This window comes from Thyridium curvatum (assembly GCF_004353045.1).
Source record: "Thyridium curvatum strain D216 chromosome Unknown NODE_30_length_408869_cov_84.441474, whole genome shotgun sequence".
In the NCBI taxonomy this organism is placed as follows: domain Eukaryota; kingdom Fungi; phylum Ascomycota; class Sordariomycetes; order Thyridiales; family Thyridiaceae; genus Thyridium; species Thyridium curvatum.
The window spans coordinates 220580-244870 of NW_022156785.1; the positions used below are offsets into that span (position 1 = coordinate 220580).

The following is a 24291-nucleotide window of genomic DNA, read 5'->3' on the forward strand; positions in this document are numbered from 1 at the left end:
GTAAATCAACTCCACACACAGCAAGCATCGCGTCTAGGTACTTGAAGCCTTGTAGCCCGGGCGCCGGTCAATGGCGTCGCGAGAGACCTCAGTGGCTTTGCTACCTAGTATTTACGACCAGCCTGGTTTCTCAAAGGGCCTGTCGAGTGTAGCGAGATTACAGCCGTCTATTGGTCGAGTGTCACAAATGGTGTTCTACCCACTCCCGTAGTAAATACCAGTGGCAGCTCGCGGTGTTGTATCATCGGCATGCGAACTAAATCTCGACTCTGGAATGCAACATCCACACACACAACATTGGGGTAGCCACTTGAAAACGCATATAAGTAAGCTCTTGTAGAAGAAAACAATCGATTCATCATTCCCCTTTCCGTGTGAATTCTCATTGCCACAAATGACTTTTCCTTCCTTTTGCCTTGTAATACCATCGCTTTCAGCGCAGCCACAATGAGCCGGTGCTTTCTTTGTATGAAAAAAAAACAACAATCAATCAATTAGACACACTCAGGAAGAAACCCATCCCTACTTCAGCCTGTCTCTGGACGCCTTGCCTGCAATGAAAAGAAAACGAACCGGGAAGCCCGATGATCTAGATAGACCTCATCTCTAGCTACATCAAGAACAGGGAAAAAAGGTATGCTCGTGTGTACAAGAAAGAGGTCAGTCTCGAAAGAAAAGCCGTTCCCAAAAAAGTCCTGCCCTGTCCCAAGACACTCGCACCCCCTCTGCGCCGAGACCCTATGCTACCGATGCAAGGACTATTCAAGTCGGCAAAGTCCGCCCCCCAAAGACCGGAATCTCATTCCGTGAATGGACCGGGTCAAAGAAGAAGAAGAAGCAGAAGCAAAAAAAAAAAAAAAAAAAAAGGCATTTGTCTTGGGGAGAAATGTGTCTATGTGCTGATGCCTTTGGATGCAGGAGCCCCTCCCCCCGATGCATTGATCAGATATTATGGTGTTGCCCGCCAGGTAGGCGCTGATGGGACTTGTCCGTCATGTTATGTAATGCCGCCAGTGATGGGTAATGACACGCCAAGTGCTCGATATGCACAAACACGCGGCTGTGGCGTGGCCTCTTCACGGCCGGCTGACCTGGCTAGCTGAGGTCCTACTCCGCTCGTCGTCCTCTTCGATCACGTCACTGAGACGCGTGGGATGGTGATGCCGCGGGACCGTCTCCCACCCCGGTGCAGCGTATCCCTGGCCGGCGTAGTCTGGTCCTCCGGAGTAGTATTGCTGCTGTGAGCTGGATGGAGGATAGCTGACGCCGGGCTGTGCTCCGGGCGTCTCGTATTCTTCTAGTCCCCCCCCAAAAAAACAGTCAGTTATCCCCAAGTCTTCTGAAAATGTGTCTGCAAGGAGAAGAGGGGAGGCTTACCTTCGCTATAACCACCTTCAGAGCCCTGTCCGCCATACCGACCATCGTCTTCGGGGTGGCCCATCTCCGGCTGGCCATACGCGCCGCCGCCGGAAGGCGCGGCCTGCTGCTGGGCGGCGGGCTGGGACTGGCCCTGGCCCTGGCGCCGCGACGACGACTCGGCCTGCTGCTGCTGCTGGGCCTGCTGCTGCACGGCCCGCGGGTCCCTGGCGCTGCTGCCCTGCCGGCTCGGGATCCCCTGCGTCATGGGCACGACCTGCACGCCGCCGACGATGGTCGGCAGCCCCTCCTGCAGCGACGTCGTGCGGTCCCGCTCCTCCTGCTCGCGGCGGCCGAGCTCCTCCCACGCGCGCCGGGCCTCCTCCTTGGAGATGGCGAGCTCCTTGCGCATCTCGGCCAGCTGCCGCTGCGTCTTGGAGGCCGCGCGCTCCTGCTCGACCGCGTCGCGGATCGCGCCGGCCCGGCCGCGCCGCTCGTCCTCGAGCGCCGCCTCCAGCACGCCGTTGACCTCTTGGTGGCGCTCCAGCTCCGCGCGCGTCTCAAAGAACCAGCGCTGGAACTTGCGCTCCGAGCTCGCCCGCAGCTTCTGCAGCTCCACCACGGCGTGGAACAGGTTGGCCCCCGCCGCCGACAGGTCCGTGACCTGCCGCGAGAGCTGCTGCGACAGCGGGTCCCGGTCTATCTCGTCCGTGTTCTGCTGCAGGCGCCGGATCCAGAAGCTGGTCAGGCCCTCCCAGTGCGCCGACAGGGCCTCCCACCGCTCAAAGGCGTGGGGGAACGAGTTCCGCGGGCGGTTGCCGGCGGCCCCGGAGCTCTCGCCCGCCTGCACGCCAGAAGGCCCGAGAGGAACGCTACTGGGAGCAGGAGCTGCAGGCCCGCCGACTGGAGCATCTGCAGGTCGCGAGGTCCGTTGTTGTTGTTGCTGTTGTTGTGGGGCTGGTGCCTGCGCCGGCGGTGCGGCGTGCGAGTATGCTGCCGACGCCCGCTGGGCCTCGGCTGCTCGCTGCTGGCGTCGCTGGATCGCCGGGTCGACTTCTTGCGCTGGAGCTTGTGCGGCGGCGCTGGGAGCGGCGGCGGCCCGCTGCTCGCGTTCCGCGGCGGCCTGCCTGAACTGCTCTTCGGCTATCCGAGCCTCTTGCTCTGCGCGCTCTCGCTCTCGCTCTCGTTCCAGCCTCTCCCTCTCCGCCTTTTGCCTTGCTTCCCGCTCTTGCCGCTCGCGCATGATCATCCGGGGGCCCTTAATCCCCTGCGCAGGCGAGCTGGTCTGGGGCGGCGCGGTCGGCCGCGTCGAGGGTATGTCATGGCCGTTGGAGACGGCCGGCCCGCCGGGGGTGCCGAGCAGGTCAGCCATAGAGGCGGTTTCCTCTTCCAGGTCCGGGCTAAAGGGGTACGGCTGCCTCAGTGCTTCTTCCAGAGTCCAAAGAATGGCACTGTGGGTCCGCTTGGAGATCCGGACGGCTGGGTGAGGAGGCTCTCTTCTCGCCGGTTCGGCAAAGGAGACGCTACGCCGGTGGACAAAGGAGGCCGAAAGAGCAGAATCTTCTTCTGGATCTTCCTCTTCGCTGAGGTCCTGCGAGAGCCTGCGCCGGGGACGGCGTTGCGCAGGAGCAGCAGTCGTTGACGGGTCGAGACCTGCAACGCCGACCGGAGCTTCTGCTGGACGAGGTGGAGGTTCGAGGCCGACAGACGCGGCTTCGAGATGGACTGATCGCCGGCTGGCGAGAGACGGAGTCGGGGTGCGAAGCTCCTCGAACCGTGGCGTGCGACGGAGAAGCCGGTGGGATGAGGGCGTTGACCTTCCGTCTGAAGCGGCCCCACGACTCTGGTGTTCGCGCGAGGGCGTCTGCGGCGGACGCTGCGCGAAGGGCGTGGGAGGGTCGTAACGGTCGTAACGGTCGTGAAAAGATGTTGGGGGATTTGGTTCCGTCAACTTGGCTGCTGGCACTTGTTGCTCACCACGAGACGCCTCTATCGTCGGGAGCGAGCGAGCGAGCGTCACCGGGGTTCGGTGGCGCGCTGGGTGTCAAAGAAATTGGTGGCGATATTTCAAAGCCCAAGGAGGTACGGAATTCTGCTGGGCAGGTCAGACATGACGAAGCTATTGTTGTTGGTACGGCAGAAGACAAATGCAAGCCTGTGAGGGATCGCCAATAGCTCCAGGGCAGCTCTGGGTCGCAGCGGATGGAGGAAGCGAGTACTCACAATTAGCGTGGGATTGTGAGCGAAGACAAAGTACTGCCGGCGAGAAGAAGGATATGCTTGCAAGAGGAATGAATGGGCGAGCAGAAAAAAGAGAAGTACCCCGTTGGCAGGGCTTGGGAATTTTGCGAGAGCTGGGCCTCGGCGGCGGCGGCGGCGGAGGCGCGACGTGCGTGTTGCTGTGAATATTCGGAGGTTGGGAGAGCCCCCCCCCCCAAAAAAAAAGCTGGTGGCTAGGAAAGACCACGCGCCAGGCCTTGCGACAGGGCGAAAAGCACAGGCTATGCGCCACGGCTGCAGGGGCCCTGCAAAGCCCAGGAAAACACGTCAAAAATGCGCGGTGCTCCTCGCCGACGACAGATTCGACTCGGGAATGCGCATTGAGCGAAAAGGAGCATGGGTTTTGGAGTTGGGACGGGGGCAATGGGCCAAACTGGCTCTGGGTGTGGTGTTGAGGACGGGCGGGATTCGGGCGTCGACACGGACGTATCACGACAGCGCCCAAACCCCAGCAGACTCGGTCGCAAGACTCGCGTGTCCTGAATCAGAGACCTGAAGGACGCAATCGGGTAACAAGACCGTTTTGCAGTCTTGTCGCCAACATGCTCGAGCTTCAACAGACCCAATTGGGGTAGTTATTCAGTTGGGCGGCCCAGCATTGAGGCCGAACGGAGCGCGCGCGCGAGACAGACCGAGACGCGCGGTGTGTATTTCGACTCTCGAGAGAGCTCCCCAAGGTTTGTGAGCGCTCTCGCCGCCCAATCAAGGCATCACCGAGCTGCAACACATACAATTGAGCAGGCAAATGCTCATACGAGGTCAATCTCCGCGTCTGCCGTCACGAGAAAAGAGCAGACACAGACACGGCTGGGGCAAATTGAGATCATTTCGAAGAGGGAAGAGGAAACCGCCCGCGCTCTCTGTGCGAAACAAGAACCCAGAACCGAGACAATGTCGCAGTGGAGGGACTCCGAGGGAGGGAGCATCGAGTGGCCCCCAAAAGTTCGAGCTGGTGGTGCCAGGCCAGGGCTCTCTCTGCCTATCCCACTCTCTGGAGCTGACTTGGCTGCTACGTACCTGGCCTACTCCGTACTACTTTACGGACAAGGAGTCTCAGACCTCGCTTGGCTTTGTGCGGGAGCAGGTCCATCAAATTGAGGAACACCTGTACGCTTCTTCAGCGTTTTCATACCGTTTTGTTAACTCACGAAATGAACCACAGGCACCGCGCGGGGCACCAGCCTCAAGACGGTCAGCGCGATAAGATAGGCAGAAAAAGCAGGGGCCCTGGGTCAGCTTGGATCAACCCTAATGTACCTACATCATCATCATCATCAACTACCAAGAAATACACCACCATCACCTCGTCCCTGACAGCTAGGCTCGATCTCCTGTGATCCAGTATCCCCTTGGTGCCGCAACTGCACCGCCTTTCGCATGGGCCACCAAAGATTCCTCGTCTGTGCACCATGAACAATATCTTGCTATACCTCTCACGCCTTGCGCGCCGCAGCCTTCGTTTCGCAGTCCAGGGCGAGGACTCGCAAGCTCCATGCCTACTCCTCAACCAGCCCATGGATATCCTCCTTCAACTGTCCGATCATCTTCCGCCCGAGTCTGCTGTGGCTTTTACACTTACCTGCAAGCTTGCTTACCGGAACTTCTTCCCCGACCAGAAGCGCCGTCTTGACAATCCAAGTTTACAAAGCCTCCTCGCCTTGCTGGAGGAGAGTGTGAGCCGCAAGCTATTCTTATGCTACGATTGTATCAAGTTCCATCGCTATGTATTTCTCTGGCGACCAGGCCGACATGAAAAGAGCATTAATGAACCGTCGTGTAAACCAACTATTACCACTTTCAGTGATATTTATGTCGGTTTCCACCATGTTCAGCTAGTCATGAACGAGCATCTATTCGGCTACGGACACGGCATTCCACTTAAACATCTACAAGTTACAGTTCATCCATGGACAACAGGTTGGACTACTATTTGTATACCCCGTATCATAGGATGTCAGCTCTTCCTACAGATTTCACATCGGCTTCTTCTACGTCAACATCAAGCGCGAAACCGGATGGCCCTGTTTTGCAACTATAAACATCATATATGCCACCATGTTACCGCACACAAATGCCGTCGCGACCCACGATGCTTGACTGCAGATCTTCCCACTCAGGTCTCTAGCCTGAGACCCTTGAGTGATCCAGCAACTTACGATGATACCGACGACTTTACCGACATTCCTGGATCATGCTCTATATGTTTAATGGACTTTTCGGCCAGTCTACGGCGCACAGTGGATACTAAGGATCCAACATATGAAATACTTGATATTACTATCATGGCCTTCCATCAACTCGGACAATGCCGCACACCAACCGATTGGAAGTGGCAGTTGTTTTCGAAAAGGCTCTTGAACTACCCTCCAGTCCTGATCACACGCGCACATTACCTCGATTCAGACTATCCGCCCGGAGCAGTTCAAAGATGTTGGGAAATGAGCACTTGAGGCCTCGTCGCTTGCCCTAGGTATCTCCCCCCTGGTGCTTTGCGAGTGCGTGGTTACCCCTCAAGTGACATGAGGCAGTCTTCTATCGTCAAAAAACAGTTAGGATTCGAATTGACTGCATACCCACTGCTCTGTTCACCATTTGATACTCCTGAAAACGATGTCAAACGCCTGTGTTGTCTGGCCAACTTTGGGGCCTGAAACGGTACGACGACGGCCGACTCAGCGTTTCAAAGACTCCGAGAAATACAAGGGTCGTGGCCAGAGCTGCACAAAGCGGACCCCCCACCACCCCAATGTACCTAGCTGCACCATGTGGCGGGCTGCAAGAAGACATACTGACCTTACCTTACAGCCAGCATTGATGATCCAGACGGATGCATCTCCGATATGACGGGCTCGACACGAGTCTCGAGATCAGAAAGAGTACACATTGCTCGGCGGGCTGCTGTGCGATCGCACAGAGGTGTCGCATGCAACGCACGCACAAACACACAATTCCCTCGGACCACCCCCAAAAAATGGAGGAGGCTGGGAGGACTCGAGGTGACATCGGCCGCCGCCCTGCGAGGATCGCCAGAACCTGACCCCTGGAGGGTTGTGCGCTGGCAGTACAGGGCCCAGTGACGAAACGGGCGCCGGCTCCGGGGAGCGACAGCCCAATGAGACGCCAGGCCCTGGGCTTTAGCGATCCCGATAGGCTGGACCCGACCAGGGGCCCGACCAGGGGCTATTCTGCTCCTAGGACTAAATCTTGGTGGTGGTGATCTACAAGTACAAGCACTTGTACTTGTACTCGTAGTGCCGGATGGGCCCGGTCAAGAGTGGGCCCAGTCAGCCCAGCCCTGTTCGCCCAAAGGGTACCTAGCGAGCCTAGGTAGGAAAAGTGCCAATCCATTCAGTCAGCTCATGGCGCGTCGAGGCTTCGAGATCAAGGAACCAAGGAACCAGCTCGTGACAGGACTCGAATGCGAGCGCTTTCTGGTTCCGCATGCCTTGCAGCCACTCGTGATAGTCCTTCCATTGGCCGAGGAAGATGAAGTAACTCCCAAGGTAGTTAGTTCATGGCCAGCTTCGAATCGTTCTCTGCCTTCCAGGAGACACGCTAACAAACAAGTTGATCCTGATTCATTCACTACCTGAGGTGAGAGAGCAGCAAAAGAAAGAAAATAATCCCATCCCTTTCGCCGGCCATCTTGAGCATGTGTATCTATCCCAACTACACTCTTATGTTTCATCATGGAGAAGCAAAAAAAAAGTATTCGACCTTTGCACGATCGACAACGGTGTGATTCGAACACACGCTCCCGAAGGAACCAGCTTTGAACATATGGAGATGTGTACACATGTAGCCTGTAATCTGGTCAGTTTTGGGGGAAACTCGTCGTAGTGGGTGGAGAATGGAACGTACAGGCTGGCGCGTTAACCACTCCGCCACGTTGCCTTTGGTTGTGGAGATTCGAGCTACCCAAGGCGAGGTTAAGAGGAGCCACTGCACGCGATTGGATGATGATCCCAAGAGAGCCATCTCAACAGATACCTACCACCTCGGCTTGGAAAATGAACAGGCAATGGGTGTTGGGTGTGAGCTTGGTGTCAATTTCTGATGCTACTGAAGCTGCACTAACTTAGATATGTTTGGTTGTCAGGCGAGGCAGTGTTCATTCATGGTTCATCGTGCCCCCAATCAGGGTTGGCATATTTGAACACACGCCCACAATATCGCCGTCGCCATATCTTGTGAAGAAAAAACAAAAAGGCAAAACACACACTTGTAAGACCTATGCTTTTTTCCTCCTTTTTTTTTTTGGATGTTTTTGTAGGAAAGAGAAAAGAGGGGGGGAAGAAAGAGAAACAGAAGGAGAAGCCAGATCTCGTCAAGTCATTTACAGGCCGCAGGTCTCTCCGGTAGAGACGGCGCGCCTGGCCCATTACACCCTCCCTTCCGCATTCCGCATTCCGCTTCATGCCTGCTGCGTCTGGCCGGGCCACAGCCTCTCCCGGAGCCCGGTCAGGATCAAAGTCCCCTTTTCCAGGGAACTGCCCTCCTCCGCAATAGACGAGACGATCCTGATTGTCTGCGTGAAGAGGTCCCGCAGCAGGACGCCATCAATGAACGCGCCGAGGACGGGATCTTCGAAAGCAGCCGCCAGAACCAGCAGATTGTTCCATTGGCTAAAAAAACGGCGAGAAACGTCGTGTGTCAGAACGAGAAATGTGACCAGCCAGAAGGGACCAAAAAGTGACTTACGCATAGGCAGCTCCAAAGATGTTGGTCAGGGCGCACCGCTTGCTGTCCTCCCGCTGAAAGGAGCTGGTGCTCTGGATCAGCCCCTGGATGGCGAGGAACGCGTACCGGAGCACCGACGCCGGGATCTCGTCCGCCGAGGTCGCACCCTCGGGGATGCTCGGGAGGCCCGCGATCCGGCAGCCGTCGAACGCCGCGTCGACGGGGTGGCGGGTGCCGTGCGCGAGGTTGAAGTTGAAGTCGAGGATGTGGCGGACGAACGGCCGGTAGATGTGGATGAGGGCGGCGCTCCACTGCGCCCGGAGCCGCATGTCCAGGATGTCGGCCGCGGGCTGGTCCCAGCAGAGCTGAGGAGGCAGCTCGCGCAGCACCGCCCGCATGACGTCCTCGAGCGTCATGTTGGCCGGCTGGGCCTCCCCCGTGGCCGTGGGCTGGTAGAGCCAGTCGCGGATCTCCCTGAGGTGGCGCCGGAAGTGGATCTGCGTCAGGAAGTGCATCATGACGTTCCCGCCAAAGTCGCGCGCCGCGAGGTCGACGTTGGGGAGCGGCATTCGCTTCTCGAGCCCCATGATGCCGGTGGTCGGCAACGGTAATTCAAAGATGATGTCACTGCAAGACTCTCCCGTCAGCTTCCCCAAACTCACTCTTCCAGCAGACCCTTATGGACTGGGGTGGGATATCAAGGAAACAAACCTCTCAAGCTGCAGGCAGCACCAATAAGCCATCACCGTCTGGTTCTCCGCCTCGCTCTGCGGAATAGTGTTGTTGTCCAGCATCGCCTGGAAGTGATCCATCATCCTGATAGCATACTGGTCAGCTTCAAAGCAAGAGACCTTGGCAAGCCGCCAAGGGGGGACAAGCGTACGGTGTAATCATGGTAAGGAGCATCCAGCTCGCATGAGCAGTGTAGCTAAGACTCTCTCTCAGGCGCGCGAACTGCGCGTGGTAGAGGCCAGCGAGCAGGTGCGCAACGATGTGGGACAAGCTGACGACCGTGGTGTCGGCGCGAAGGATTGCCCGAGCAGCATTGTAATACTTGACACCCGGCATGAGCACCGGCGTATTGCTCGGGGTCGGGGTGGGCATCTCGAGCGGATCCGCGCTGGACGGCAGCGTAGGGATGTTGCGATGCCAGGACGCCGGACGGAGAGGGTTGTTGTCGCCGTCATTCCAGGCACAGGCTTCCCCCAGAGCCAGGCACAGATAGACGATCGCATCCATGACAGGGTAAGGGTTCCTGGTGTAAGTCTCGCGGACGCGCGGGGTTGCAGGGTCCTGAAGCATGATCTGGACCGCGGAGCGGAGCACCGCCGGCGTGACCAGCGGCTGCAGAGACAAGATGTTGACCTCAAAGCTGTCAATGAGCTCCCAGACTCTGGCCTCGGACATGTCGCACATCAACTGCGGCAACAAGATCATGCTGCTCGTCGCGGGGTATGCCAACCACGGGGGAGGTATCGCCGGCAGGTAAAGCCCTGTCTGCAGGCCCGCTTGGAGGCCCCCTAGACGGCATGCGGCGCACGAGCACTCGGATGAGCCCGGGTTGTTCACGTGTCGCCGCATTTCTACCATCAAGGGGAACACGCGTGGATCGTCGATGCCATTCTCCCTGACGATACTGCCAGCTAGGGCATCGATAGGCGGCCAAAGCAGCATCACATAAAGCGCCACGGGAAAGTCTGGCGGGGGCATGTATTCTGATGATATGTCCGGGTCGTCCTCCACTCCCAACGAGGCGAAATTGTCGTTCAGCGGGGAGAGGCCGACTTCTCGCATAGTGTCGTTGCGTATCTCGCGCAACACGACGTCTCGCACCGAGATGTTCGACTCTGTAGAGGGGTTGATGCGTGAGATCACAATCTCAAGTCTGTCGAGTCGGTCGTCGAGCTTTGCTGCTATACCGTCTATCGATGCCTCGATAAAATCCAGCATGGCCTCTAGACTATCAAAACACGTCAGTGGCAAGTTCTCGTGCGGCGCTGCCGTGGGTATACAGCCAGACGTACCCATATTCTGGCTTGCAATCAAGGCCTTTCGTGGTGCAGTTCTTGCACGGTCTCCTGATGCCGCACTTCAGCTTCGTCGCGCGGCAGTGATCACAAGCCTGGACATATCCGCCCTCAGAGTCAGTAATGTATACACTGCTAAGGGCATGAAGAGCGCAACATACCTTGGCAACCTTGGGAGCCCTGTACTTCTTGAGTATAGGCGCAGGCGGTACCAGACTTGTTGGGGGAGTTACGGGCTCTGTAGGAGTTGGTAATGTGTTGGTAATGTGTTGGAATCAAGCTGGCACGGTGGTGATCAGCCTACACAGGACAGGGGCTCACACGTACCCGTGGCCGCCTCGGGCCCTGGCCGGCTGGCCAAGTCGGATTCGTGCGTACCTGACCAGGGCAGTGCGCTATCCGATGACACTGGAGAAGCCTCTGGTTCTCTCGCTAGGAGTGCACGACGAGGGAGTTGTTGACGCTTTTGACGGAGGAATTTGCGAGCGTGGTGGGACAACCTGACCTTTCGGTGGGTGTGACGATGAGCATAAGCAGCGTGTGGCAGTTTTACTAAAGAGAGTTTCTGAGGAACTTCCATTGCCTGTCTCGAAGAAAAACCATAGCCTGGATGAGCGGGCAGTGCTGGCGACTTATATTGACGGGAGAAGTGGTGAAGGCGCTAGACATGAGGAGCTCCTGGATCGGGTGAAGCACCAGAGTTGTCGAGGACGAGTCCTGAGTGGCATACAGGCATGCATGCTCTCCGTCCCAGGTTTCTCGATCAGCCCAGCCGACTTGTTGTTGTCGTCCCCGCTCGAGACAAGGTTCTTGACGAGGTGCACCCGGCCTCAGAGGGAGCTTGAAGGCATCCAAATCGCGCAGGTCTGAGAGCATATGCAGCCCAAGCTGCAAACATTGCTTTTTGGTCCTCGAACCCATCCCGTCCTCCACACGTCTCTTCCCGACCAGTTCATCAGCTGCTCCATAGCGTCTCGGCCAGGATCGTCATAGACAGGTCATTTGCAATCATCTCGATCCGGCTAACGAACATCAGTCTCGCAAGACTTGCGTCCGAAACTGCGGGCTGCATAGGAAAGCGTAAAAGCAAACCGCCTCCATCCCTGCACGAGGCCATATCTGTCAGCTTCTTGCAGGACACATACCGAGACCATACCAATCATATCGTGGGAGTTGGATGCGCTCGCGCAGTCTGGACCGGGCTGGCGCGCACCCCCCGCCGGGGAAAGTTGCCGTCTTTCGTCTGGCCGACAAGCAAAATACTTGTCTCGTGTCGTCGGGGGCGGCAGGAGGCTTCGACAGATCCGCGGCGCTCGCTCCAAGGACGGACGGGCTGGAGACAGGGAGCACCGGCGCGGGACGAGTTATGTCTCTCGCCCATCCTGGATGGACGGGTACGAGGCTGAACTCTCGCGATTTTATGATGTGTCATTTCCCACCGGCCCAACAAACCTGGTTATCCGCCAACGAGCTGCCAACGGGAGAGCTCCCTAGGGAGGGCGGGGGAGCTACGGGAGGCAAGCAGCTTACCCTGCAGCCCGTCTCTCATGCAGGCATCTGCATGTTTGCTGGTGCGGCCGGTGACCTGGTTTCAGTGTTTCACTGGTGGTTTGCCAAGTGCCGTGCAACGTCGTTGCCTTAAACATCGTTTTGCTTACCGAGCTGCAGCCCGGGGACCAGGCAGGCGGCCCGCGTATCGTTCCGCCGTGCTCTCGGCCAGCCAACTTGACGCGGTGACATACCGGTCCAATCTGCAGCAACGTGGACGTCACTGCTCTTACTTTTTCCTCTCCCTGTCGGCGACTGCTAGTCGGATAAGGACCCTTGTCGCCTTCCGTTGATTTCCACACCATCAGTCCATCTGGTCCTCCTCATTGGACTGGCCAGGGCTGGTCGTCTGCCTGCTCGCGAAAGTTGCAGCACACTTCAGGCCTCATGCAGCTCGAATATGCAGCAAGGCAAGCTGATGATTGAAGCCTGGTCTCCGTGCAGCTTCTTCATTGTTTTCTTACAATGAGGCTTGAGTCGCTTATCTAGCTGCGTCTGCACCAAGGCCGAGGATGCACGAGAAGCCTCTCTTTTGCTGCAAGAGGAGCGGTTGATTCCGTGATCCTCGATCAATCGTCAAGGTTTCTCGTGCCTACCTAGCACTTGGAAAACCTTGGCGATGTGAAGAAGGTTGGAAGATCGTCCAGGATCGACCAAAGCACGTGTGTAACATGAGGCACACCGGCCTCTCTGTCCTTGGTCCCGCGACCCCCTCGCGAGCATCATTTCCAGAACAGCCTGCACATTCTGGGTTCATCAGCCAATTGGTTCGTCTGAACGTGCACATATGACCTTTCAGAACGGCTGAGGGTTCTTCCCTTTCACAGCCACCACCAATTACACGCATCCCTGATCCTTACACAAGATAGTCACCGCAGTTGTGCAGCATAATCCCCTCTCCCTGCATCCAGCAAGCTTAAGGTCGTGCCACATGCGGCTCTCCTCTGTCTCGTCATGCTGTTCCCTGCTCCCCCGCCCCATGTCCTTTCGACACTATTGATGCAGGAGGACGCGAGCAAACAACATCCCAGGTCGGATAGAGGCCAGCCGTCCATCCTCGGGTTCAGAAACCCCAAGAGCACAGACGACGAATGTGTTCCGCGCTGATTCGTTAACCACGAAAGCCATCTGGAGCTCTCCGGGTGCAGGACATGGAGCAGCGGTCCGCGCCCTCTGCATCTATTGCCGTCAGGTGGAAAAGAAACACGAATCCAATTCGAAGCCCGGCTCGACTTTCCGCTGCAGTGAAAGGCTCTTCCCTGCGGCTTCCACACCGAGTCTGTCGGCTCTCTTCCGTCCCTCTTCATCAAGACCTTGTGGACTGTTGGGCACAGGAGCTCCATGCACGAGAGGGATGCACGAGGACGCGGGTTCTCACCGCTTCAGCTCCCCAAGTCAACCATCCGGCTGCTGCTTCCCTGATCGCGTGTCGGGTAGCTGTCGGAGCTGGACATATGCGATGCATCGGAAGAGCCACCTCGATATGTTGAGGTTGGGGAGAAGGCTGGGCTCCGTGCAGAATAACCCCCACATCCTGCCACGTATTAGGAGGCGCCGATGCCGAGAGAAATGCAGACGATCGAAATCGACAGGGCTTCAGTCCGATATCGTCCATCCCATGAGGGGATTCTGGCGATGTGCTCCAAATAAACCCATGGTCGATGTCACAGGTGCAGATGCTTGGCAGTGACGAGCTCGGGCTGTTCGAGCGGCTGTGGTACATCAATTCATAAGATGCCAATGGCACTTCAAAAGCAAGTTTCGTGGCTAGCGGCGATGGGAAAGCAAATCAAGGCCAACAAGTTACACAGCTCAGGCTTCATGCATCACTCCAGGGATAGAATGCCGAATTTGGCCAGGTAGGCTAGACGAAGGGAAACAGGAGAGGTGTGCTCGGTCGAGAACACATTGGCGAGGCGGGAGCCGAGAAGTGCCCTCCCAGGACGCTAAGGTGCTCGAGAAGCATGGCATCCTCTGGGTTTGGTTCGAGGTGCGCTGCCTCCATCAGTGCTCGCTCGTCCTGGCAGACCTGCTCAGCATCCGCCTGGTTGGCACAAACACTGAGTTGCTAGTAAAAGAATGACTATTGTCGAAGTTGTCATCTTGGCTAAGGAGGAAGGAAGTAAAGCGTTGAATAGACTGCCTGGTGGCATTATGCCTGGTCCTGAGATTTTTGTTGCCCATCAGAGAGATGTGATGTCTGTTTTGTGCCTGCAAAGAGCTCCTTCCTTCCGCTCAGAGTTATGAATTTCCAGTTCCTCTTCAGAATAGGGAGCACAATGCCTACGACTCCTATGATGAATATTTCAAAGTGTCCATCAATTTTACCTAGTTGGCAGTACCTTGAATACCGGCATCCAGCTCCTGTCTGGCGTGAGCAAACTAGGCTTGGTCCTCTGGTGGGTCATTCAAACCTGCCAGTGATTCAACCGGTCATTCAGCAAGAATGTCCGGGATACTGCTCTCTCCTTGACAGACGACGACAAGGTAAGATCATGTCGTCTTTTCTTGAAGTTGAGACACATCTGGAATACTTTCACCAGCTTGAGCAAATGCACTATCGCACCAGACTGACTGACGACGCACTTCAGGGGGCGAACAGTCGGTCTTGGGTATGTAGACTACGTGACTCCTCCACGTCAATGACGAGAACATCGTCTTCTCAGAGACCACCATTTGCCAACAGACGTGCTATAGGGAAGTGCTAACAAATTGCTGCTTGGACGGGGGAGTGTACGGCCAAGATATTGGAAAGGGCCGGCCACAATGATTCAGACCTCCCCAACCCCAAACACGAGGTGGTAGAACAGTTGGCCTGTTTATTTTGAATACCTAGCTTGGAGTTGTGGGAAAGCACAGACTAGCTGTCTATTGTACAACCTGATCTAGTCCTTCTGTTCCAAGAGATTCTTTTTGTTCCAAGAGATTCTTTTTGTTCCAAGAGATTCTTTTTGTTCAAAGAGATTCTTTTGTTCCGCAACCCCAACGTCATAGAGCGTTCAACTTTGAACAATGAGCATGAGTCACAATCTGTCAAGTCAATCTGAGATTGATCACAATAGAGAAGTGATCAATTGTTCAGTCATGAAGGACGCTCGGACCCCTCCAAGGATAAATACCGACCAAGCGTCTTTAAATTGTGGCAACATCTGCCCTCTTTCGCACAACATTACCTCAATCTTCTGAAGCCATCACAACAACTCCGCAAGACAAGCAATCATGGCATTCCGAAGCCATCCGCGGATTGTCGCGAACAACAAGTCATCATGCCGGCTTCACGAAACGGCCTAGGCCCCTCTCTCTCTTTTTCTCTTTATATATATATACATCTTTTTTTTCTCTTTATATATACATCTTTTCTTTTTCTTTATATATATATACATCTTTTTCTCAAAGAGTCAGGATCCCCGCAGACCATCGCGGTGTATCAGCACACCAATGGCAGGTACACCGTCGGCGGGTCGAGCGTGGAAAAGCATGCCCAACGCGTCGGATGGCAAGCCCTCGATTTCCATCCCCCTGAGCGACTTTGCCCCCTGCACCCCCGCCGACCACCTCTGCGGCGGCGACGATGGCACCGTCGGCGGGTCAAGCGAGTAATGGGCATGCTTTTCCACGCTCAAGAAGCATCGCAGGGCTTTGAGAGAAGACAATATCCAAAAGGCCCTGGAGCAGCGTCCGTGGTGGTACTGGCGACGGCGTCCGTCGTGGTACCGGCCACGCGACATTGCTGCCCTGTCCTTTCCGCGGCCTTCAAAGCCGTCAACGACACGGTTGATGGCTTGCAGCCCGAGCCCGAAAAGCGCACACTTTCTGAGAAGCAGGCCTTTCGACTGAAATTGTCCTCTCCAGAACATGCTCAACAAGTCAGACTGTCTCTCTTGTCTCTACATAACCAACAAACCAAACATCACAACTCAACTTCCCAGAAAGAAGATGTCCACCACCTCTAGAACACCGGAGCCTTCCCCTCCTCTACTCTACTGGCCATGCCATGAACAGCGACAAGTCCTTTTCGCTCTCTTTACGCGACTTTGCCCCGAGGCACTTCTGCGACGGTGTCGAGGATGTCTCCCTGTCCTTTTCGTACAAGCAGCTCGCCACTATTGTCGACATAGCCGAGAAGCACGAGATGAGTGCAACGTCGGACCAAAGCACAAGCAACCAGCTCGAGCGCAGCCAGCCTCCGCCGATCGGCAGGCCCAATGCTCGGGAGGTGGCCCGTATGCGCCAGGCAAAGCTTGATGCTCGTGACAAGGACTATGAGCCTGAGGAGGATGTTTAGATTTGTATTCTCCCGAGAACTGGGCGGGATCATCAAGAAATGGGAGCGAGCTAGGCTCCACACAGCTTGTATTGTCCCAGGAGTACGAATGCGGAGTGCGGATTGATGGTCAGCTGTACAGACACCTGCTCGACGTGCCGAAGCTTGGGTCCAGGCTATGCGTCTTCTTTGAAGCCAAGCGCGACCGAGAGCCGCCTAAAGGTCGCTGGGCCACTTACACACAGGAGGCGTTGGAGCACATCGCCATTATCTGGGCGCGGCACTTCGACCAAGAGAGTGGCACCATGGCCTTGAACCCGCTGGGCGGCCTCGGTGACAATGGCCATTCACTCCTTTTTTCGCAAAGGGCGGATTGGATTTACCTCTCGCTAGCAACCTACAGCGAAGAATACCTCGCGTACCTCGCTAAACCCAAAGGTGCAGATCCTGCCTGAGGATATTGGTCACGATGGCATAGGCGATCACTCTCCTTATTCTCCGCTGGCTGTTGCCCAGCCCCAGGCTGACGCCCCCGGTCCCGGTTCGCAAGTCGTAAGTAAAACACACAAGGCCTCCCAGCCGAGCATTCCGACCCAGCCGCAACACCAGGGGGCTTCTTTGACACTAACCGGCCAAAACTAGTTCCGCAAGTGGCTGACGGACAGCACATGAGACTCTCCACACCCAGGTTGGCCTTGAGCTACGGTCCGGGACCTGACCAACCTCCACCCACCCCCTGCGGCGAGTTCAGAGAGGCTGCTGAGCCGTTCCCGGAGCGCGTCTCCGGGGAACTACTGGCGGAGCGACTCCGACTCGAGGCTGGGCCGCGAGAGGGACGGCGACACTCACGAGGCCGCGATGGGGGGGACCTCGCCAAGTTGCTCGAGGAGGCGGACTCCAAGAAGAACAACACCAACAACAACTCCGGCCATCCGGCAGACACGCCACGCGTAAGTCTGCAACCATCCCCTGACATGCTTAGCCGAAGAGATTTTGAGACTGACCTCCACGGTGGCCATTCACAGACTGTCGCCAGAGTTTGTTGAGTCGCTGATTCGCGACTTCCGGCGTGAACCTTCCTTCCTCCTCACGGTTGGTAGCGGCAGGGGTCTTAGGATGTGGAGGGGTGGTGTTCGCCGTGTCGTGGAGCTGGCTGCCACTGCCAACACTCTAACCAACAAGCCTGGCGTCTCGAGTACTTGCTTTGGGAGAACTTAGCAGTCCTAATTAGAACAAGGAGGCTCAGGTAGCATAGAGATGGTGGCCCAGAAATGCGAGAGTGATCATTCATCAAAGACGTGTCATTGCTGATGACCTCTGCTGCCGGTCAAGAATTGCTCTCTGTCTGTGTTGTGTGTATGTGAAAAGGTGTCTTTTCCTCCGCTTCTATGTGCAGCCGCATTGAGGGCCTTCCGTCGTCATCTAAATTGTCTTTTTCTTTTCCAGTATAAAGCCTGGAAAAAAAACGCCATGCTCAGTAGATTTTTTTTTTCAACGCTTGTGGGTGGCGTTGAAACCCCCCGATCCCCCTCCCTCGGGCGGTGCTCGTCAGAGAATGATGCACCGCGGGTGGCCGTCCCGTCTCCTCTTGCGGCCGCGGCGCCTGAAAGGCTGGCTCCCGCTGTGTTGGTCGTCATGCGCATGCTGATGTTCCCTCAACAGCTCGTGGGCGTCATCCCGGCGCAGGAGCTGCCTGCAGAGATCGATGAAGACCTCTTCCACGTTTGCTGAGCAACGAGTGAGATGCACTGTTAGCACATTGTTTCGGGGGAGCACAGTCCTGCATTCGTTGCTTACTCCTCGTTCGAGCGCTAGACTCGTAGTACGGCACACCCCATTGCTGGGAGAGCGAGAACACCTTTGTCCTCGGCACCGTCCGTTGCTCCTCCAAGTCGGCCTTGTTGCCGACAATGACAATCGGTACATTTTCGTCGTCCTTGATACGGATGATCTCGTCCCGGAGTGACTCGAGCTCCGCAAGGGACGACTGGGATGTAATGCTGAAGACTAGGAGGAAGCCCTGGCCAGTCTTCATGTACAGATCTCTCATGGCAACTGGAAGGAAACATCAGCGTCTTGTCAACCAAACCAGCGTGTGAACAAGGTTAGCAACTTACCGAATTGCTCAGTCCCTGCAGTGTCCAGGCTGTTGAAAGGGTTAGATAGATCACATTACATTGGTCAATCAAAATGTTCAGACGGATCTTGACGCACATCTCCAGTACCAGTAACCGGCCCTGGCAAGTTCAATATCAGCAACTGACGGAGGGAAACATGGTCCGGAAGAATCACTTACATCAACTTGCAGCTGATGTCTGTAAGAATCCTCAATGGTTGGATCGTAGCTCTCTATCCATTCATTGTGTACGAATTGTGCTACATGAGCGATTTAGCAACACGATACCGTAGCCGTGAGAAGGGAGCTCGGCACCGCTCATCCCAGCCATGCAGCTCTGGGGTTCCACAAAAGAGACATACCTGTTAGACAACTCTTTCCCACGCCACCTGAGGGTCGTTTCTGTCAGCAGGCTGGACACACAGATACCGGCCGGGCACATGATGGGCGAGGCGCCATGGCTAGTTCCTCGGGCTCTACATACCTGCTCCCAGGACGACGATGGAAAACTCCCGCCTGTGTGAGAGTACGACGGTCAGTATGTTTTTTCTGGGCTTGTCCGTCGGACAATAGGCGTGTGCTTACATGTACTTGTACGCCGTGGAGTTCATCGTGGCTCTCGGTTGGTTGGGCTTTCAGGCCGCACTCAGCAGACTTTGACCAGAGTTTCTTGCCCCGAAAAGGCGACTTCGTGGTCGCTCGTCGTCCTCGATGGCACGAGCGCAGCCGAGCGTTTCTTGGTATGCCGAATTGAGTGAGGGTTCTAGACGGACAGTGACATGTGATATCCTCGCCTGAAATGTGGAGGTGGAAATGAGTTCCGGGTGGTCCAAATCTGATGGCAACTTATAGTAGGCAATTCTTGAGACCCAATTGAGGCAACGACAGACCGCAACAACGGTGAGAATGGGGTGTATATGTGTATGTGCAAGATGGGCGCGAGTGTACGACGCGCCTTGGATCGTCAAAACGTCGAGCGACCCCCGAGAAAAGAAATGGGGCTGGGGCTGGGCACGTAATTGCAGTTGGCTTTTTTTTGGGGCCAAAATCCTCCGAACGGGATGGAGTATGGAGGGTCAGTCGAACCGGGATACCAGGTACACGCGCAAGGAACCAAAAGGGCCTCGACTCGCCGGGGACAGCGGGGAAATCCGCGTGCGTGGAGGGTTATATGACACAAGAGTTAATGAAACAAGTTGATCGAGCCCGAAGGTCTGGTTCCTCTGGCCCCCCACCACGGCACCACGGGTTTCAGCGGTGACGCAGTTGGACCGTGTGCTGGGCGCTGATGTCAGGTACGGACGAAACCTGGCACGAGTCTGGCCGAGCCGAGCTGTCAACGACCAAGGAACAAGAAGGTACCGGGTTGTAAGAGAAAACGCGCGCAGCACACCACAAGTTCAAGTGCGGAGTCGTACAGCTGGAGCGTCTTGCGTTGTCCGTGTGGCCCTGGTGATTTGCAGCTACTGCAGATCGTCCCGGGCGATCCTCGTGGCTTGTCTTGCGTTGTCGTGGCCTTTTCGTCCTCGCGTGTGTGTCAGGAATTCAGGAATGGATAACTAGATCTTGACGGGACGGACGACGGGGTGTTGATCTGCCGCGTGGTGACCGATGACAGGCAAGTCAAAGGCAGAGACGAGAGAGAAAAGAAGAACGAGACGGCGCGTGGTCAGCCCTGGGGTGGCTTGCTTCTTGAGCTGCAGGTCAAACAATGCCCAATTGAACCGGGATAGGGACGGACGAGTTGGGACACGCGATTTGATGAGGGTTGGAGACAAGTTGTGTCGAGTTTTGCAAGTCGTGTCGTGTCGGTTCCCCCGAAGCAAAGCAAAGTCCAAAAAAGTCCCAGCTAGCAAGTGAGCCAGCAGCGGCGACGGCGGCACAGGGACGCAGTCCAGTCTGTCTGTCAGTCCGTCCATCTGGGATTGATCCCATCCCATCCCATCTATGGGATCCATCATCCATCCCTCTCGACTCCAAGGCCAAGCCCGTAGCACGCAGCGGCGGCAGTCAGTCCCCATCTATCAAACCCCCCCAAATTTTCACCCCCTGACAGTGACGAAGGAGCTAAAACAAACGAGAGCCGGGTCCTGGGCCACTGGCACTGGACCTCTCCATCGTCGAGCTACCGAAAGAAAGACATGCGTTTGTAGCGCAATTGGCATCCACCAAGTCCACTTGGGAAACCCCGGCGCGCCGCCTCCCATTGGGCCTCGCCAGAGACAAGGGAGACTTTAGGCTGCACTGGCCGCTTTCCCCGGACGCTGGCGCTGGGACCCAGCAGGAGCTCAGGGGCGCCCTGGAGCTGGGTGGAGGGCCAGCAAACAGAAAGAAACAATCACCACCTGGGCAAGTCTCCACCGAGCAGGCCCCAAAAAGCATGGGTTGGGCCCCGAGTGGCCCCCTGTGGCGCGCTCCAACGCCTTGCAGGCTGGTGGGTTTGTCCAGTTAGCGCAGGGAGATCACCATCATCGTCGCCTCCAGTGCTTACCAGCCACTTCCATTGGACGAGAGCAGACAAGACTGCCTGGCTTGCCCAAGCAGTCCCTTTCATCCTCTCCTGCTGCCTCAGGTGACGACGACAGGGGATGGGTGTTTGGGGCAAGGCGAGCAGGCGAGATATCGAGAAACGACGAAGAGGGTCAAAAAGCAACGGGGTCTCTCGTTTGCATATCGAAAGATTGGCGTTTGACGTAGCATCGCAGATGGCCCTCCACCATACTTACTCTAGAGTCTAAAGTGCTTTTAAATTAGCTCGATTTAGCGAAGCACTGCTGAGCTACGGGGTGAAGGTGAAGCACTCGGCAGGGGTGGCGTCCCTCGACCTTGAGTCAAGAAGAAGAAAAGAGAGAAAGGTCATGTCGAGCCGAACGAGTTGATGGGTCCTCAAAGGCTGACATGGAGCGAGGGACGGCGCGCACCGAGTCTTATTCCGTGGCCTGAAGGACAGCGTGCCGGTCTTTCAATGTTCATGTTGCACGCTCCTGGGCGGCAACACGTAGGTATCCGTCTGTAGTGTAACTGACCGCCGATGATCTCATCTCGGGTCCCAAAGGAGGGCTGCTCCAAGGCTTCAAGAGCAGCCGCATGCAGTAACAACATCACTAGTCAGGCATTCCCAGCATGCACATCCTCCTCCTGCGACCAACTTCCCTCCTGCGACCATCTTCCCTCCAACTTGTGACGTCCCGCTGTGCTGTGCCGCCAGAGTCAAGCGCCGACTTCATTTCGGCGGATTGGGCACCCCCTCATCCTCCTGTCCAGTTACTCCGTACATTGCCCGCCTGCCCGCATCTGCCTCCCGACCATCACATGCATCTTCTGCCTGTTCGAGAAAAGTCAGTAGCCAAAAGAGCCAGCATGTTCTACTCCGTACCCGTCGACCAGAACGGTGGAGAATCCAACTGGGATGAGAGGAGCGCTATCCCTTGTACAAGTAGATGTTTCGTGGGTGCCTTCGGCGCCATTATCCACCATTTTCAAAGAAACCCCGTTTTCTCCAGGATACAAGGACTTGACAAGGCCCCTCTCAAACCCATTCATTGCATTCCCGGCCTCCAATGCGGCAATTTTTGCCGGCAGACGTTCCCCGAATCGAGTCGTTGTCTCGTCCTGTCCCGAATCGCGCCTCTCCAGTCGAGGCCGCATCGCATGTACGCTTCAAAGGTTCTCTTCACTTCACTTCTTCAATGTGACGTGTCGGCCCGGATAGTCGAAGTTCAACTCGATTTACACATACAAGTTCAGAAGAATACCCAGCCTGATCTCCCTACATCTCCTCAATTTTCGCTATCACTGTCCGCGCACGCTGCTATATGAACTCAGCTCTTCATCGCCCATGGCCGGTTTGGTCTTATTCCGGGACCTCCTCTCTGCAAACTTGAAGGGAATGCCGCGCGCCTCATATTCGGCGGCGATATCATCAAAAGTCTTGCCCCTTGATGCCGCTTCTTTTCGTATTCTGCGCGTACGGAAGCGCCAGATGAGATGCGAGGTGAATATGCCAATCTCAAGCATGCAGCTGAACATGAACAGCAGTTGTCAGTAGTACTCGGCCACACAGTCTCAGTAGTTAGGTAGACTGCCCTACTTACCACACGATGTACATGACGCCTCCAAGTACGTCGAAGGTGTCCTGTGCAACTGGTGTGTTTCAAATCAGGAAAGCCCTCGGCCACAGCTCACGGCCCGTCTTCGGGTCTAACTTACCCAGAGCCATCAATGAAACGAAAGCACCCGACCAGTCCATGCCCAAGAACACCTAGAATTGCATACATAGTCAGTCAGTTACGCAAGAAGATGCCCAGGCTTGGGGAGTCGGTCATCATCATACCCAATTAATCCCGATGACTCTGCCTCGCCGCTTCCACAGCTCGCCATAGGGCGGAAGAAGGCCCGCTGCAAGAACTACGGCCGCGATGACGCCGATTACCGTAATGGGAGTCTCATTACCCCTTTTGTAGAGCGGCTGCAGCTTGCGTCAGGGGCCATGCGGCGGGGGGTTGCAACTTCGATCTGATGCACTTACCCGCAAAGTCAAAATCAACGCCGCCTCGATGCCAGCGAAGAGGCAAGCCACCGCTATGCCCACGCCTACTGCTGCCCACGCTTTCCATTTACTGGCGCCGGATGCTTTGAAGTCAGCCTGTCTAGTCCCCAGTAAGTACGCGCGGGGGTTTGGATGTGTGACGCACTGATGGTACATCAAGGTCTGTGCCCAGCTTATGAGACAGAGTGCCGTGAATACCTGCGGCTGTATTTGGATGGGCAGATTGAAGTTTTGCGCAACGGCGTAGATACCAAACGGAGGACCGCCTACGGACCCAGTCAGTGAACATGAGACTGAGCTCTGGTACCGGCGACAGTATCGACTCACAAGCTGCCCAGAGAAACATCATCACTGCCGGCAAGCCATCCGTCTTCTTGGTTCTCCAGTTCGTCCATATTCTGCTGAGAATCAGATTGATCTCTCTGAATCGTCTCATTCGAGGAGTACATACTGAGGTATAAGCTGTACAAGTCAGCCTAGGTGTTGAGTTGTTGATTTGTCGCTTGCTCTTACCTGCACACACCACAGACTAGACACCCAGTTTCTGTCAGCTTTTGAAACTTTCTTGCTATTGTTCCTTCGAGGTCCTCACACTGCGAAAGGGATCAGTCCATCGTATTGCCTAGAATGCTTTTTGCGCTCTCACCTGTGCCAATGGTCTGGAGGGCAAGAGTGTCGTGGTCAGTCTGGACTTGGGCCAACTTCACCTCTCAACGACGACTTACACCCAGGACAGTGGCGGCCTGCGACATAGAATTATTAAACAAAGTCATCCCGTGTCGGCACCACGCCGTTGCGTATTTGTCTGATATCAAGTACTTACGACAGGTATTTCCACCTGGGGGGCCATTCCTATCTATGAAACCAGCACCTTCCCGTGCAATAGCTGAACTCCGGTGTAGCGGTCAGTATCCTACGCCCGTTCATCTGCAGTGCTTCATAAAGTGTACCGTTATTATGACGTGGAAGATCTCAAAACATAAAGTAGACGATAGACAATGAATTCATCGCAGACTACACCAACAGCACGCGGCAGATGCTTCGAAACGCAAGTAGAAATAATGATACCAGAGAAAGAGCAAGAAGAACGAGGAGAATAGCAGGAGATCAGTTACATAGACTGTTACATCATTAGTCACGGTGACAACAATTGAATTGCTAATGGCAAATGCAAGAGTTCAGTCGCAGGCTCGCCCCCCCACACACGCTTGTCCAGAACAGATCCACACAGAAAGCTTGATCTACCGATGTGGCTACAGGCGGGATACCTTGATAACTTGGGGAGAGGCTCTGACATTATTGCGGCCCAAGAAATGATATTGGAGCTTGTCAATCCATAGAGTTTGTCAAGTGCTTGAAAAGAACTGGATCATTTGGTTGTCAGATGTTACAAACGCGGGACTTGTAAGTGCCCATGTCCCCCAAAACTAACCCGGAAGCATGGCCTGTGGCCTACCAAGTATAGGCGAGA

At 55.8% G+C, this 24291-nt stretch overlaps 5 protein-coding genes across 5 annotated transcripts; 1 reads left to right on the forward strand and 4 right to left on the reverse strand.

Annotated features, from left to right (window-relative positions):
- Positions 1 to 1076: 1076 nt before the first annotated feature.
- Positions 1077 to 3468, reverse strand: E0L32_005645 (uncharacterized protein; the record flags this gene model as incomplete). The annotated part of the gene is made up of 4 exons (XM_031140189.1): positions 1077 to 1297; positions 1378 to 3092; positions 3334 to 3393; positions 3443 to 3468. 4 exons carry the CDS (start codon positions 3466 to 3468, stop codon positions 1077 to 1079), a joined length of 2022 nt encoding a protein of 673 aa, XP_030995656.1.
- Positions 3469 to 8050: 4582 nt separating this feature from the next.
- E0L32_005646 (uncharacterized protein) lies at positions 8051 to 10923 on the reverse strand (the record flags this gene model as incomplete). Its single annotated transcript, XM_031140190.1, has 6 exons — positions 8051 to 8261; positions 8338 to 8943; positions 9028 to 9132; positions 9200 to 10276; positions 10341 to 10581; positions 10671 to 10923. The coding sequence occupies 6 exons, from the start codon at positions 10921 to 10923 to the stop codon at positions 8051 to 8053; spliced, it is 2493 nt and encodes an 830-aa protein (XP_030995657.1).
- A 4962-nt stretch (positions 10924 to 15885) lies between these two features.
- On the forward strand, positions 15886 to 17201 carry E0L32_005647 (uncharacterized protein; the record flags this gene model as incomplete). Its single annotated transcript, XM_031140192.1, has 4 exons — positions 15886 to 16170; positions 16257 to 16488; positions 16559 to 16711; positions 16798 to 17201. The coding sequence occupies 4 exons, from the start codon at positions 15886 to 15888 to the stop codon at positions 17199 to 17201; spliced, it is 1074 nt and encodes a 357-aa protein (XP_030995658.1).
- A 502-nt stretch (positions 17202 to 17703) lies between these two features.
- E0L32_005648 (uncharacterized protein) lies at positions 17704 to 18882 on the reverse strand (the record flags this gene model as incomplete). Its single annotated transcript, XM_031140193.1, has 7 exons — positions 17704 to 17903; positions 17953 to 18210; positions 18273 to 18301; positions 18370 to 18392; positions 18452 to 18504; positions 18756 to 18787; positions 18857 to 18882. 7 exons carry the CDS (start codon positions 18880 to 18882, stop codon positions 17704 to 17706), a joined length of 621 nt encoding a protein of 206 aa, XP_030995659.1.
- Positions 18883 to 22063: 3181 nt separating this feature from the next.
- On the reverse strand, positions 22064 to 23269 carry E0L32_005649 (uncharacterized protein; the record flags this gene model as incomplete). Its single annotated transcript, XM_031140194.1, has 6 exons — positions 22064 to 22292; positions 22366 to 22414; positions 22481 to 22532; positions 22800 to 22916; positions 22966 to 23086; positions 23148 to 23269. The coding sequence occupies 6 exons, from the start codon at positions 23267 to 23269 to the stop codon at positions 22064 to 22066; spliced, it is 690 nt and encodes a 229-aa protein (XP_030995660.1).
- Between the last annotated feature and the right edge of the window lie 1022 nt (positions 23270 to 24291).